This window comes from Geospiza fortis, unplaced genomic scaffold (assembly GCF_000277835.1).
Source record: "Geospiza fortis unplaced genomic scaffold, GeoFor_1.0 scaffold8, whole genome shotgun sequence".
Classification (NCBI taxonomy): Eukaryota; Metazoa; Chordata; class Aves; order Passeriformes; family Thraupidae; genus Geospiza; species Geospiza fortis.
The window spans coordinates 1,500,690-1,515,381 of record NW_005054414.1 but is presented as its reverse complement, the minus strand read 5'-3'; the positions used below and the strand labels follow the sequence as shown (position 1 = coordinate 1,515,381).

General features: G+C 42.1%; 1 protein-coding gene across 2 annotated transcripts in view; it reads right to left on the bottom strand.

Moving 5' to 3' along the window:
• Window positions 1–9,609: 9,609 nt before the first annotated feature.
• RAD51AP1 (RAD51 associated protein 1) overlaps window positions 9,610–14,692 on the bottom strand; it is a 6,225-nt gene continuing 1,142 nt past the window's right edge. The window contains exons 2-8 of one of the 2 annotated variants that reach the window (XM_031061456.1): window positions 13,887–13,936; window positions 13,508–13,634; window positions 12,748–12,857; window positions 12,349–12,423; window positions 11,765–11,917; window positions 10,988–11,134; window positions 9,610–10,138 (exon numbers count right to left, since the gene is read on the bottom strand). In XM_031061456.1, coding sequence (XP_030917316.1) covers window positions 10,011–10,138; window positions 10,988–11,134; window positions 11,765–11,917; window positions 12,349–12,423; window positions 12,748–12,857; window positions 13,508–13,634; window positions 13,887–13,936 — 790 coding nt within the window. In that variant the 3' untranslated portion in view covers window positions 9,610–10,010. The remainder of the gene's footprint in view (window positions 10,139–10,987; window positions 11,135–11,764; window positions 11,918–12,348; window positions 12,424–12,747; window positions 12,858–13,507; window positions 13,635–13,886; window positions 13,937–14,692) is intronic. The other variant, XM_031061457.1, reaches the window with a different exon arrangement.

The following is a 14,692-nucleotide window of genomic DNA, read 5'->3' as shown; positions in this document are numbered from 1 at the left end:
GCACAGGACACCCCAACAATCCCACCCTGTGCATCCCTGAGAGCGCTGTCCAAACACACCTGGAGCTCAGGCAGCCTTGGGGCCGTTACCATTCCCTGGGGAGCCTGTTCAGTGCCCCAGCACCTTCTGGGGAAGAACCTTTCCCTGACATCCACCCTGACGCTCCCCTGACACAGCTCCAGCCGTTCCTGGGTCCTGTTCCTGGTCACAGAGAGCAGAGAGCAGGGCCTGCCCCTCCTCTTCCTCTCCTGAGGAAGCTGCAGAACTGCTGTGAGCTCTGACCTCAGTCTGCTCTTCTCCAGCTGAACAGACCAAGTGCCCTCAGCCGCTCCTTGTGTGGCTTCACCTTCAGGCCCCTCACCATCTTCATGTCCCTCCTTTGGGTGCTCTCTAACAGCTTTAGATCTTTCTTATATTGTGGCACCCAGAACCACGCACAATATTCAACGTGAGGCCAACCCAAGAGCAGAGTGGGACAATCCCCTCCCTGGCTCTGCCAGCGATGCTGGGCTTGGTAAGATCATGATGGAAGATTTTTGGCTTGCTTCTCAAGCTCTGAAAGCTTTGCAAGAACTTCCCTTCAAGAAAAAGCTCCATCTGTTTCTACCCATTTGCAGGTGAAATGTGGGGAGCGCCTGTGTTATCCCTGTGCTGCCTCAAGTGGAAGCTGGAGGCCACTCCACGAGAACCAAGGTCTCTCAGAACCTGTGTAGTTCATAATTACAGTTACTAAATACCTCCCCAAATCCTACTGACATCACACATTCACCTGTGTACTCAGATATGTTTCCTAAATAATGCCCTCTGAGGAGGAAAACCAGGGAAATAATTTCCCAACCTCATCACTTCAGAGGGGGTATGAAATCAGTACCTCAGCAATGAGTGACCTCTCACAGTAATTTTTCTCCAGAAAGTCACTTTAAACAAAAGCATCATGTGTCAGTTTTAAACTTAGAAACACACTTTTAAAAAATAATGTAGGACTTTTGATTTCAGAGTAAAGCAACTTACTGTAAGTATTTCTATAGAGCATTTTTCCCCCTCTAAAATAAAAAATAAACCAAAATAAACCAAAAATAAAAAATAAAGCTGTCTACAATATACAGATACTTTTAAGATACCACAAAGCCTTTTACTTAAACCTAAAGGTGAATCTGAAGTCTTTTGCAGAACCCTAGGTACTCTGTGATTCTATAAATTAATTATTTGCTTACTATTTATGCAGAAACCTGTAAGATCCCCCTGTAATTTAAAAATGTTAATTTCTTATCTTTGCAGCAATACTAATGATACTGCTGTCATTAAAAATGGCCATCAAAAAATCATAGATTCATAGAGTATCCTGAGCTGGAAGGGACCCACAAGGATCACTAAAGCTCTGCACAGGACAGTCTCAAGAATCACACATCTTAATCCTACTTCTCCAAAGAAATTTAAATAATGGTTAATGCAATAAAAATATCATATGAAATTGATGGCAGGTGGTACAACGGACTGAACTATCTTCCTTCTGTTTATTTTCAGTTCCTCACAACGGGTATGTCACATCCTAATACAAACATTTCTACATCAAATAATAAAAAAATGCCAACCATGATTACCTTAGGCTGGACTCTTTTATTTCTTCTCACTTGTAAACAAGAGTTACTGAAGAAGCTGAAATCACAGCAGCTCTCACTGCTCCTTTCTTGCTTTTCCCATAATGACAAAGCTCCGTGTTTTAAATCAGTCTCCATTAAATTGTTCTCTTTGTGATTTAAACCTGACACTGAAGATAATCTGATCCAACCTGTGCCCCTCTGTGAATAAAAGCTTGGGCTGACTGATGATTTTTAGGGTGAGCTGGCTGGAATCAAGTCCCAGGTTGTTTTACCATGTTCCCCAGCAATGACACAAACCAAACTGAGCTGAACTGGGAAGCTGATGCTCTATGAAATCTTTGAGGACTTTTCACCAGCACAACATGTTTGTCAATTAGGCTCAGCAGCATTACAAACCCATCCCTTGGGGTGCCTCATTTGCTTTGCTTTCCTTCCTTCTGTTTTTTAAATTCTTTTTCAAAGACAGAGCTGCAGCTTTAGCTCACCTGCTCTGAACATGAACTGTCTAATGAGGGTGAATCCAAGGTAATTCCCAGCGTTATTGAGAATCCAGCAGTGCCCCTGAGCACCACACTCACAGGTCCCCCTTAGCATTCAGAACTCTGGACAATCTTGGAATGAGAGCTTCTACATAGTCCTGTCTCTGTTTACACCCCAATCCTCTATGGACCCCTTAGATATTCCATCAGCAAAATGCCTGCAGCTGGAGCAGCCTCAGCTTGGAATATTAAAGGAACAGACCTCAGTGGTCTTTTATTCAAGTATTCCTGGCAGACTCCATGGGGAAATATCTAATGCTTTGTCTCAATTCCTTATTTTCTTTACTTTTCTTGTGAGAATAATAAAGCAATTCATATTTTTTAAAAATGCAGAAAAAATGCGGACACAAATTTTATTAAAATGAAAGAAAAATGTTTTAAAAGCCGAGGAGCAATGCCAGCCTTAAAACAATAAAGCCACAATGGGTTTGGAATTTTAAAAAAACATGAAAGAGATCTTTAAATCAGCTTTTCTTTTTTAATCATGGCATCATATGTTGGCCTGGGATGGAAGGGACCTAAAAGATCATCTTGTTCCACCCCCCTGCCATGGGCAGGGACGCCTCCCACTATCCCAGCTTGCTCAGAGCCCCATCCAGTCTGGCCTTGGATACTCCCAGGGATGCAGTACCCAGCTTCTCTGGGCACCCTGTGCCAGGGCCTCACCACGCTCACAGGGAACAATTTCTTCCCAATATCCAATCTAAACCTTCTCTCTGTCAGTGTGAAGCCATTGCCCCTTGTCCTGACACTCCAGGCCCTTGTCAAGAGTCTCGCTCCATCTTTCCTGTGGGCTCCCTTCAGGCACTGCAAGGGCACAGTGAGGTCGCCCTGGAGCCTTCTCTTCTCCAGGCTGAACAATCCCAATTCCCTCAGCCTTTCCTCACAGGAGGAAAACCAGAGGAAAACTTTCTATTGACATGAAAGTGCCAGTGAACCATTTAACAGAAAAGGCATTTGACAAATGCAATCAGAATGATGGGATAAATACAGGAATGAACTTCATCTCTGTAAGTGAACTGCCTAATTGTTACCAGAAAAAGGAAAAAAATCAACCAAACAAAAAAACAATAACAACAACTAAAAAAAAGAAGTCTGTGCCTTCCCAACTTTTTGAATTTGGCTCATGAAAGAAATCACTTCTCTCTCCAAACCTGATTTCACTTATAACCTCAATCATCACAACTGCAATTACATGGCTCCTACTAAAAAAAAAAAAATAAGGACAGTACTATCCATAGGTTTTTAAACAGAATTAAAAACATATCTATTGATAGCATGGAAATATGCAAAGGCAGGATGCAACTTCCCAGGACATCCCTGTGCCTACATTTTCCTTTAGACCAGCTCTGAGTGTTTTGGATGGCTCTGTCTTCTTGCAAGGGCTGTATGAGAAGCCCAGGGATCTTGTTTAGGGAGGCTGGATGGCCTTCTGCTGTAATCTACTTTTAACTCTTGCAAGATGTCTGCATTTAGCTGCACAGGCCAAAAGCCAGTTTTCAGGAGCACTGCAGACACTTGGGCGTATCAGGAATGCAGGTGCATGCCTGGTGCAGCGGCTCACTGCTGTCCACTTCTTCCCACTCCCAGGAAGTAGAGAGTCCTGGAAACCCCTGGGATTCAGGCTGCTGTCTGCATTTCACATGCTGTGTACTCAGATATGTCTTGAACAATGTGCTTGGCCTCCTTTTCTCCAGGCTGAACACCTCCAGTCACTCCTCACGGGACTCACTCTTTAGGTATCTATCTTAGTATCTACATACACTGAATTTTAGTACAGTAATCTCAATATATTGACAATAACTGGGCCAAAAAGTCCATGTCAGGTACATGTGTATTGCTGTCCTTCATTAAAGAGTAGATTTCAAGTATGTATTTTGCCTCACTTTCTCTTTGGGGAGGAGAAATTTGTCAGAAATCATCCCCCAGTGGTGTTTCAGGAGAAATATGTATTTATTAAAAGAGCTTTCCTATTATTTGTAGAAAATATTTTAATAGTACTCTGCTAATGTGAATTATAAATTCTCAGCATATTAGGGAGATTTCAAAGGAGAACTGTTTCATACACATTACTGTACAAAGAATAATTAGAATTAAAGTAGAGGATCTCAAGCAGTGGCTTCAAATCTAAACAATTCCGTGATAATGATATTGCAGTGTCACTCTTACCACACCAGCCATGTTTTGAGGAGCGCACCCCAGCCTTGTCTCACTCTTTGCACAACAACACTCACTTTAAACCCTTTGTAAGACCTCCCTGCATGTTCAGCTACAGAGTGCAAACTAATGTAATCACCAGGACAGTAATAAATCATATTACATGTTAACAAATGCATAATTTGCTCATAAATCCATTTTTTCCTTTGCACTGAAGAAATGAAGAGTATACAGACGAGGTACTGGCAGTTTGTGCTGGGTAACATGTTTCAGGAATGATATGGATAAAAATTGGGAGTTAGGCAGTGTTCCCACTTAGGAACAGGCTGTGATGTGTGGAGGACAGAATGCTTCCCATCAACTTCAATAACACGCTTTCCCACTCTTTTGGGAGCAGCTGGAAAAATCTGTCTCCAAATTTCTTTGGCAAGAAAGATGAATCAAAGCAAATGAGGAAAGGGGAAGGAGGAGCTGATCTCAGACAAGCTCCAAAGGGGATATAGCTCAGCAGGGAATGTGTTCTCCATCATCACTTATTATTGCAACCTCACTGGGGGTAGTGAAGGTACAGAGCACAAAGGTGATGGATGAGGAGAATCAGACTTTATTCCATACACAACCCCCCACCCAAATCAGAGGTGGAAAACACATCTCCAACTGGCCATGATTCTTCTTAAAATTATCACTTCCAAACTATTCAGTGCTACATATCTCTCTGGCTGGTTTGAATGTTCCCAGGATCTTTGGCAGCTCTCCACATTTGCAGTTCCTCTGCAGGTAGCCTAACTGCAGCCAACTCTGGGCAAATATATATCATCTGCCTTTGATTTATGGGCAAGATTCAGCCTTCCTAGAACAGGCTTTGTGCAGGTGGAAGTGCAGGTGGATTGGGTGGGAGCACCAGAACCCATCCATGTTGCACGAAAATGAGCTTAAAAGAGTTTCAGTTAATGATCTTTCTCTCAAGCAAAACAGCTGGCCTGCCTTCCCAAAACCTGGCAGTAACTTCATGGTTACATCTCCACAGCTGCGTGAACACAGCCAAAGGGAACATTTTTTACAAGGGAATTGAGTTCTACCTAAAATCACTGCAGGACTTCTAGATCTTATCAGAGATTATTTACAGGGGCATGGAGTGACAGGACATGGGGGAAAGGCTTAAAATTGAAAGACAGTAGGTTTAGATTGCATATTATGAAGAAATTCTTCCCTGTGAGGATGGTGATGTGTATTAAAACTCTGTATCCATGTGTGTGAGGACACAGCAGGTCCATCATAGTACTCAAAGAATCATAGAATCATGGAATGGCTGGGGTTGGAAGGGTCCTTAAAGCCCATCCAGTTCCGCTCCCCAGCCATGGGCAGGGACACCCTCCACTATCCCAGCTTGCTCAGAGCCTCATCCAGCCTGGCCTTGGACACTGCCAGGGATTGGGCAGCCACAGCTTCTCTGGGCAACCTGTGCCTCATGACCCTCACAGGGATAGTGACTGCATCACCTTCCTGTGCAGCCCATTCCAATGTCCAATCACCCTTTCTGTGAAGAAATTCTTCCAAAAACTGGCCAGTTGCTGCATATTTTTAATACAGGGAAGCACCATAGCATTTTAAGTTCCTGGGGAGCTCCATTTCTGCCTCTGTCTTCTGGGGTCTATGCAGTTCTCCTAACTTTGTTGTCCTGAATGCATCCCTTTGCCTGACTTAGATATGCTGGGGAAGATCAAGGAATCCCAGAAAAAAGCATAAGGCTGGAAGAGACTAGTGAGTCATCTTGTCCCACCTCCCTGCTCCAGCAGAGCCATCGTAGAGCACAGGGCACAGGATTGTGTCCAGATGGTTCTGGAATATTCTCAGTGAGGAGACTCCACACCCTCTCTGGACAATCTGTTCAGTCCTCAGTCACTGCCCAGGACAGAAGTGCTGCGTCCTGCCCAGGTGGAACCTCCTGGGCTCAGTCCCTGCCCGTTCCTCTGGGGCCATTGCTGGGCCCCTGGAGCAGAGCCTGGGCCCTGCTCTGACCCTCCCTGCACACAGGGACACCCAGGGCTGAGGGCCCCTCTCAGCTGGGGCTCCTCTCCAGGCTGGACAGCCCCAGCTCCCTCAGCCTTTCCCTGCCAGAGATGCTCCAGGCCCTAAATCATCTCTGCAGCCTCCGCTGCCCCCTGTCCAGGAGCTCCCTGTCCCTCCTGTGCTGAGGAGCCCAGGACTGGACACAGCACTGCAGATGTGCCTCCCAGGACTGAGTAAGATTTGCCCATTCTTACATTTTTGACTTACAGGGAACTCTGTTCCTTATGAAATCGTGAGAGAGACTCAGAAGCAACTGTGAACCCCACTCACAAATTGCATCAACACAGCTTTTAACCAGGGAGGGGCTAATTCATGCTCAAGAAAAATTATAGCAAACATCTGTAGAAGAACTGTATGTTAAAGCTTATAACTGAATTAAATAATGCAAGGAATACCTACTAACATTATAAGTCACTGATCTGTGAAAATGTATTAGAGTGAGGCTGTATTGTTGATAATACTTGACAAAAGTGAAGATGGTTAAGGCTTATTAAATTCCTAAATTTGTTTTTCTGTTCTTGATATTTCCTCACACTTGTCATGTGACCCTCCAGCCTGCAAACACTGCAAATACAAGTGATAGCCACATAGCTCCACTGCACTGGAATGATAACTTGATGTTATTATGCCCTCTAATGTTGACTTCCTACATAGTTACAGACTTCTAATATTCTAAAAAAATATGCACCTATCTACTAACCTTTATTCTGGGATGGGGTTCACAAGGTATTTCTGAAAGAACTGCCTGATTATAACTCTTTAGAATCTTCAGCTTAATGAATCCTGCAAAGATAATAAAATGAAAGCAAGACTTACACAGATTTACTGTAAGTAAAAAAATGTGTAACAAATCTCTCATTTGTTCAAGGAGACAAACAGAAAGAGAATCTGTCATCTTTGGCTCTATCAAGATGGTCTATCACCAAGCAGATAAATATCATCTGGGTTTCAATCAGTTCTATTTCTCATGATTTCTTTGCACATTGGAGTATTGTAAATGTCCCCAAGGGCTGTCAGTATGAAAGAGAATTTGGTGAAGGAATTGAGATGCCTGAGCATTAAATAGAGCTTTAATACACTAAGGACCATGTAGATTCTTTTAAACTCGAGGTGAGTTAAGTCCTTCTATGCTCTTATTCAGCTGAGGCTAGAAACAATCAACCCTTAAATTTTGAGTTACATTCAAAAACAATTTTTACAAAACCAAACAAAGAGGAAAATACAAAATGCAAGAAAAAGAAATTTCTGTTTTTTAATAACCCAAATGTACAGGAAAAATTCATGGTCCAAGTCTTCATTTAAATGTACACAAGTGTTATAAATATTGGGGGTGTGAAGACAGATTCAGTAGAGCAGAAACAGCCTCGACCCAAAAAAGTTCTTTTTTTTTAATCACAGCTTTTTGGCTTCTTCTCAAGAGAATAATGTCACACCTGAGTGGAGACAGACAGAAATTCTTTGTAAGCAGCAGGACAAAGTGTTTTAAATGCAAAGAGCAGGGTTTTGTTCAGAGGGTCACCAGAAGTGGTTACATCCTGTTTTCATCTTTGTGGTTTGCACTGATACGCTTTGAGCCCATTGGGTTAACGAAAGTTGGGACAACAAAAGTGATCTGACATGAAAGGCAGAATAAATTTATCTGCTCAGAGCAAATTACACCCCACCCCTCTGCTAAAAATTAAGGAGCAGTTTATGGAATTCCTGATGGAACTGATCTCAGGAAATGACATTTGAGCATTTTTGTTTCTATAAGGAAAATAATGGGAAAAGATTTGTTTCCCTTATTAAATCCCACGTCTCTGAATGAGGATTAAGATACATTTTTATTATTCAGCCACTTTAAAGATACAGGTTTTCATATTAACAGAATATCTGAGAATAACCCACACAGACCTGGGAAATTAAGGTTTGGGATATTTTGAATTACAGAAGGTAATAGTCACACACCTAAGGGGTTCTGAATAAAAATGAAATTCTGTTTTCTTCAGAAATAATGAAAGCTGGAACAGTGATCTTTGCCTTATGATAATGCATCAGGAGCAAACAGACAACCAATCTGCAAGGCATCACTGAAACCATTAACAGAAGGATTTGCAAAGATATGGATTACACCTGAAGGATGAGATGTGGTCCTGAAGTATCTGGACACTGCAGAAGTGGCCCATGGGAATCTCATGGGGCTTAACAGGACCAAGTGCTGGTGCTGTACCTGGGATCAATCCAGGCAGGGGATGAGCAGAGGGAGCAGCCCCGGCAGAAGGACTTGGGAGTGCTGTGGGTGAGAGCTGGCCCTGCCCCAATCCAGAGCCCCCCTGTGCTGGGCTGCACCCAGAGCCCCAGAGCCCCAGGGCAGGGGGGATTCTGCCCCTCTGCCCCTCTCTGCTGAGCCCCCCCTGCAGGGCTGCATCCAGCCCTGGGATCCCAGCACAGGAAGCACAGGGAGCTGCTGGAGCCAGGCCAGAGCAGGGACACCAAGGGGATCAGAGGGATGGAGCAGCTCTGCTGGGAGGAAAGGCTGAGGGAATTGGGATTGTTCAGCCTGGAGAAGAGAAGGCTTTGGGATGACCTCATTGTGCCCTTCCAGGGAGCCCACAGGAAAGATGGAGAGAGACTCTTTACAGGGGCCTGGAGCGACAGGACAAGGGGGAATGGCTTCACACCGACACAGGGTAGGTTGAGATTAGGTATTGGGAAAAAATTGTTCCCTGTAAGGGTTGAGGCACAGGTTGCCCAGAGAAGCTGTGACCGCCCCTGGATCCCTGGGAAGTGTCCAAGGCCAGGCTGGATGAGGCTTGGAGCAACCCGGGACAATGGAAGGTGCCCCTGCCCATGGTGGGGTTTGGAACTGGATGATCGTTAAGGTCCCTTCCAACCCCAGCCATTCCATGATTCTGTTGTACTCCTTTGTTAATGCAATTCCCTGAGTCACAAGTAATACATGGATAAATGGATCTGCTGCCATCCCCTGTAATCAATAGGCTTAGATAGGAAATTACTGACACTGTGGATTAGTAAAAGCTCAGTTTCATTAATCAGTAGCAATCACTTTACTGCTTTACAAAACCCCTACCTTAGCACGGTATCATGATCCTCAATGAAGCCCCAGGAGCTCCAAGGAAATTCCTCATTGTCTGAGCCTGACTAATGCTGCTGACTTCCAGTAAGAGCATACACAGGCAAAAATATCTGCCAGACTGCAACCAATATTTAAAGTGACCTTCAAAATTAATACATTCAAGGAATACAGTTAGACATTATAAAATATTTTATTTTAGTTTTTTTTAAAAAATACAACATTCTAAAAAACATTTCCCTATCATCATACTGCCATAGTGCTGTCTAGACTATGTTAATGCCAAGACTGTAGGTATTAAAGAATTAAAATTATCACAAACCAACATCTCTGAATATAATACATCAAAAAAGCTGGTGGCCAGATGTCACTTTGATTAAACAACATTAGTATTCAGTAGCGCTTAAAAGATGCCTAGCAAGTTGCCGAATAAAAACTCATCCTAACATCAGACACATCTGTAATAAGAGTCCTCCAAAATGGATGATTCCAGGATGCTGCCCACCCTCTGTTTATCAGTAAAACCCTTTCCACAGTCCTTTCCTCTGTGTGGCACTTTGTCACTGACCATTAAGTGCTGGTAGCACTGGGATGGAGAGGTTTGACTCTTGCCAGTCTGGAGAGGCCAAGTCTTAGGCAGTGAGTAGGTGACTTAACAGGAACACATTTCACCGAGGCATTACTGCTTCCTGATGGAGCTGGAGATGATTTTGAAACAAAAAGAAGGTATTAGAGGTTTAAAGGGGGAAAAAAAGTATCATATGACTGCTGTCTTCTAATAGTTTTCCTAGCAGGACAAAAGAAGCATTCTGAAGCAAGTGCAAAAAGGTCCAAAGCACAGGGGCACATGGAAATCACTCACCAGGGATTCCTCCCTCTGGGAGCCAGTGCAGCAGGACTGCTGCAAAGGTTAATTACCCAGCCACGCACTGTAGCAACACTGGGCAACTGTTCCCAGTGTCCTGGGCATTTTCAGGCACTCCACAGAGAAATACTGAACACAACTCCAATGGGGAAACGAGGACTTGAGAGAAAGTAGCCAAACAGAAAGAACCATGTACAGAAAAGAAAAGCAAATATGAAGAAAAATCAAAGAATCAGGAGTCAGCAGCTGCATGCTCAAACACCTTGAGAAAATAAAACTTTTAAGCATTTGCTTTATTAGTGCAGCTAAAATACTGCAGCATTTTTTAAATATTCTTTGTTTAGAACAGATAATAATATAGCACATGCCAGAAAGAAAACAAACTCTAAATGAGAAACGGACATGAAAAGATCTTTTGATTAAGGTCTGATCCACAGTTTGGAAAACATTTTGTAAGCCCCATGCAGATAAAGCAGTTAAGGATAATACTGTCAATGAAACATAGATATAGCTTTTCTTCCTTTCTCTCTTTTTTGTTTTAAAGAAGATCTCTATAAAATGTATCCAGAGGGCAGGCATTTTCCTGGAATAGCTTTTTTTTTTTGTTTTATTTTTTTAGGAGAGATTGCTAAAAGCTAAAGTCAACTCATGTATGTGTCTATAGCTGCAACCTCACCCATACCTGGCGGTGTCCATTTAGGCTTTTTGTCTGTGACAGGACTTGATGCATGTAGAGGCCTCCCAGCTGCTTCCAAGGGACTGGACATCACCTTCTGCCTTGGCTCAGAGTTGTGCTCCATTATCCAGGAAGGAGAAACTATAGGTGATGCTGGGATGGAAAAAAATTACTTTAGAAAGATGCTCTTTAGCAGAGAAATTATCACTTAAGATGACAGACCATTGCACAGCAAGAATAATGAGGATGGTACTAGACTGTCCCATCTTGAAGCAGTAAATATTTACCCAGACACCTTGCCTGTTAGGGAATGACACAGACATGGATGCAGCTTGCTCTTCCAAAAGTTGACAGTCACAGGAAGGAAAGAAGGGAGGCTACTTGCTTTTTAAAATAAGCTTAAACAAAGCCAACAGTGAAAGCTCCAACACCTGATACTACCCCAGAGTCACTGTTTTGACACAAACCCCAGAAAACAACTGCAAAAATGAACAGAGGATCTTTAAAGAGATTAAACTTTCCTGGACAAGGAGGGCAGAAGGAATTTCTCCTGACATACAAACTGCAGAGAAGCAGTGACATTTTGCTGGTTTGGGAGTGAATAAGCTCCAGTGAGTAAATTTAGTGTCAAAGTGCAAATGAGATGCCATGAGTATGGGGAAATAAGGGGGGAGTAAGGGAAAATGCAATCAAAGCAGCACAAATTCCACTAAAAATCCAAACTAAATGTAATGCATCGCAGCCAAAGCACATCTAAGGAGAGGGCTTTGGTGAAGAACTTACTGGGTACAGACTCTGGGTCAGAATCAGGATCATGGGCTCTGTCATCACTGTCAACCACCAGTGACTTGTGATGCGCTGGAACTTCGGTTGCTGCTGGAACTTCGGTCCTTTGCCTCCCATCACCCTCATCATCATCCATAACCTGATTGAGACCTACAAAACAGAAAGTGAATCAATTAGCTCAAATTCACAGTAAATCTATTTTCCTCCTCTACAATAATTTGGTATCCGAGTGCCCAGAATTCATTTTGGTGATATGAAGTTATACTGTTCAGAAACATCACTAACACTTGTTTTCATGTGCTTCTCATTTTATTTTCTCATTGTCAAATTTATCAACATTTACCTGTAATCAGGCAAACAAAACAGAGACCAAAAATTCACCAATCCACAGGCTTCCTCATTTTAAGACTGGGGCCAAATTCTTAATGAAAGAATTGACACATCCTTCAACCTTTATTTAAGATAAAGACCTTTTTTCCACATCAACCAAAAACAAACAAAAAAAAAGAGAAACCAATGGAAACGAAGAAGAGATAAGGTACTTAAATGTTTTTTGTGAAAAGAGTGTGAGAACAACTTACCTAAAAGTTCACTGTCTACACTGCAGTTGGACAAAGGGGGTCTCCTCTGAGTATTTTCTGATTCAATATTTTTACCTGTTTTAACATCCAGGGAAAAAAAATTAAAAATACTATACAAAAACACACTATAAAAAGTAAAAACAGCAAGAAATTAAAATAGCTGAAGTTTTTATCAGTCTCTAATCCAAGTATCTATTTGGATAATCTTATAGAAGAATTACTTCTCTCACAGAAAAAAGCCCCAAGAATATAAGAAAACAGGCAATACCTAGAAACTCTCTCTTGTCATGACATCTTGAAATAAAATATCATTTTCAATCTATTTCAGTGTAAAATAAATTGTTATGTTCAAATTCACTGCATATAAATAAAGAGTGTTGCATGGAACTGTAAAGTAACCTTTTTCTTCTGAATTTTGCACTTCTTGAGGATCTGCAGGTTTTTCTGTGACAGATAAGGCTAAGGCAACTTCCAAATCTCTTTTATAAAGTTTCTCATCCAAGGATAACCTAGGGAAAAAATGACAACATGTTAAATAATAAAACAATTACATGAGTGCTATAGAACTATTTCTTGCTCAGTAAACTCTTTAAATTTAGGTACTTGTGAGGAGATTAATATTTCAATACATATTTATAACATATATTGTTAAAATATTACATTTTGAAATTATTTAGACAAAACACACATTAACTTTTAAAGTACTCTATACTTTAAAGCATTATGATTGTAAAGCAGTGTATGTGTGCATATATATACCTATATATATATAAATATATGAACTATTGACTGGCATTACTATAGAAAAAATGTGATTGTCTTTGCTTGAAATGCCACACCAAAATGTAATATTTAAACACAACTTTACTAATAAAAATTAGATTTCTCTTTTTCATTGATACTGACTTTGTATCTTCCTTTAAATATGTTCTTTTAGAAGAAATCAAATTTGTCTTTATATTTCTCTGGTTTAGGAGTCCCTAAGAAACTCAGAATTTTTCCAGTTATCTGAAGGTGCATTAATACAGCTCAAATCTTTATTACAGTCATGTATTCCTTGTTTGTTCTCAGCTGCATAAAACTCTAGGGGAAAGAAACCAAACCCAAATATTCTTACTGAAATCCAGTTTTATACAGAGTTGACCACAACATTTCTTACCTCTTACTAAGTGTCTGTGTCTGTGATGGAGTCACTTCTTTTGACTTTTTTGACTTCTCTTTTTTTTCCTTCTTTGATTCCTTGAGCTGTGTTCTGGACTTTTTGCTTGAAGGTGCAAAGTCTTCATCTGTTGGAAAACAGCAACAAGCTCTCATGAGTTTTCCTATATTTTTAAATCTCATCATTTTCATTGCACACTGAAAATATATCAAGATAACGTTTTCTAGAAATTGATCCTATTTTAAAAGAACACAACAACCACAACTGCACTATCCCTAAAAGTATTTAAAATGAAAATTCAACAGACGCTCTTTTACATGTGCTCTTATGTAAGAGGCAATGATTTCAAATTCTTGATGTACAAGAACATCCCACTTACCATCATCTTCCAAATCCCCAAACTGAGAATAATCAACAACTTTCTTGTTCCTGTGGCAAAAACAAAAACAAAAACAAAAACAAAAAAACTCACTATCAATCCTTTCTGACTGAGCATCTTGATTTGGTAACACATTTGGGTAGATCATGTTTTACAAGGAATAAAAGCAATACATGTTCAAGTGGACAGAATCACAGAATCACGGATTATCCATGAGTTGGAAGGGACTCACAAGGATCATCCAGTCCAGCTCCTGGCCCTGCTCAGGACACCCCCACAGTTCTAGCCTGTGCATCCCTGAGAGCACTGTCCCAGCACTCCTGGAGCTCTGGCAGCCTTGGGGCCGTGACCATTCCCTGTTCCAGTACTCCACCACCACCCTCTGGAGGAAGAACCTTGTCCTGATATCCACCCAAACCCTCCCCTGCCAAAGCTCCAGCTGTTCCCGGGGTCCTGTCCCTGGGCACAGAGAGCAGAGATAAATCTACAACCAGTGCAACTGTACACAATGGCTTATTAGGAATAGCTTGTAGATTTTTTTAAAAAGACTCCACACACCCTCTGGACAATCTGTTCAGTCCTCAGTCACTGCCCAGGACAGAAGTGCTGCCTCCTGCCCAGGTGGAACCTCCTGGGCTCAGTCCCTGCCCGTTCCTCTGGTGCCATTGCTGGGCCCCTGGAGCAGAGCCTGGGCCCTGCTCTGACCCTCCCTGCACACAGGGACACCCAGGGCTGAGGCCCCTCTCAGCTGGGGCTCCTCTCCAGGCTGGACAGCCCCAGCTCCCTCAGCCTTTCACTGCCAGAGA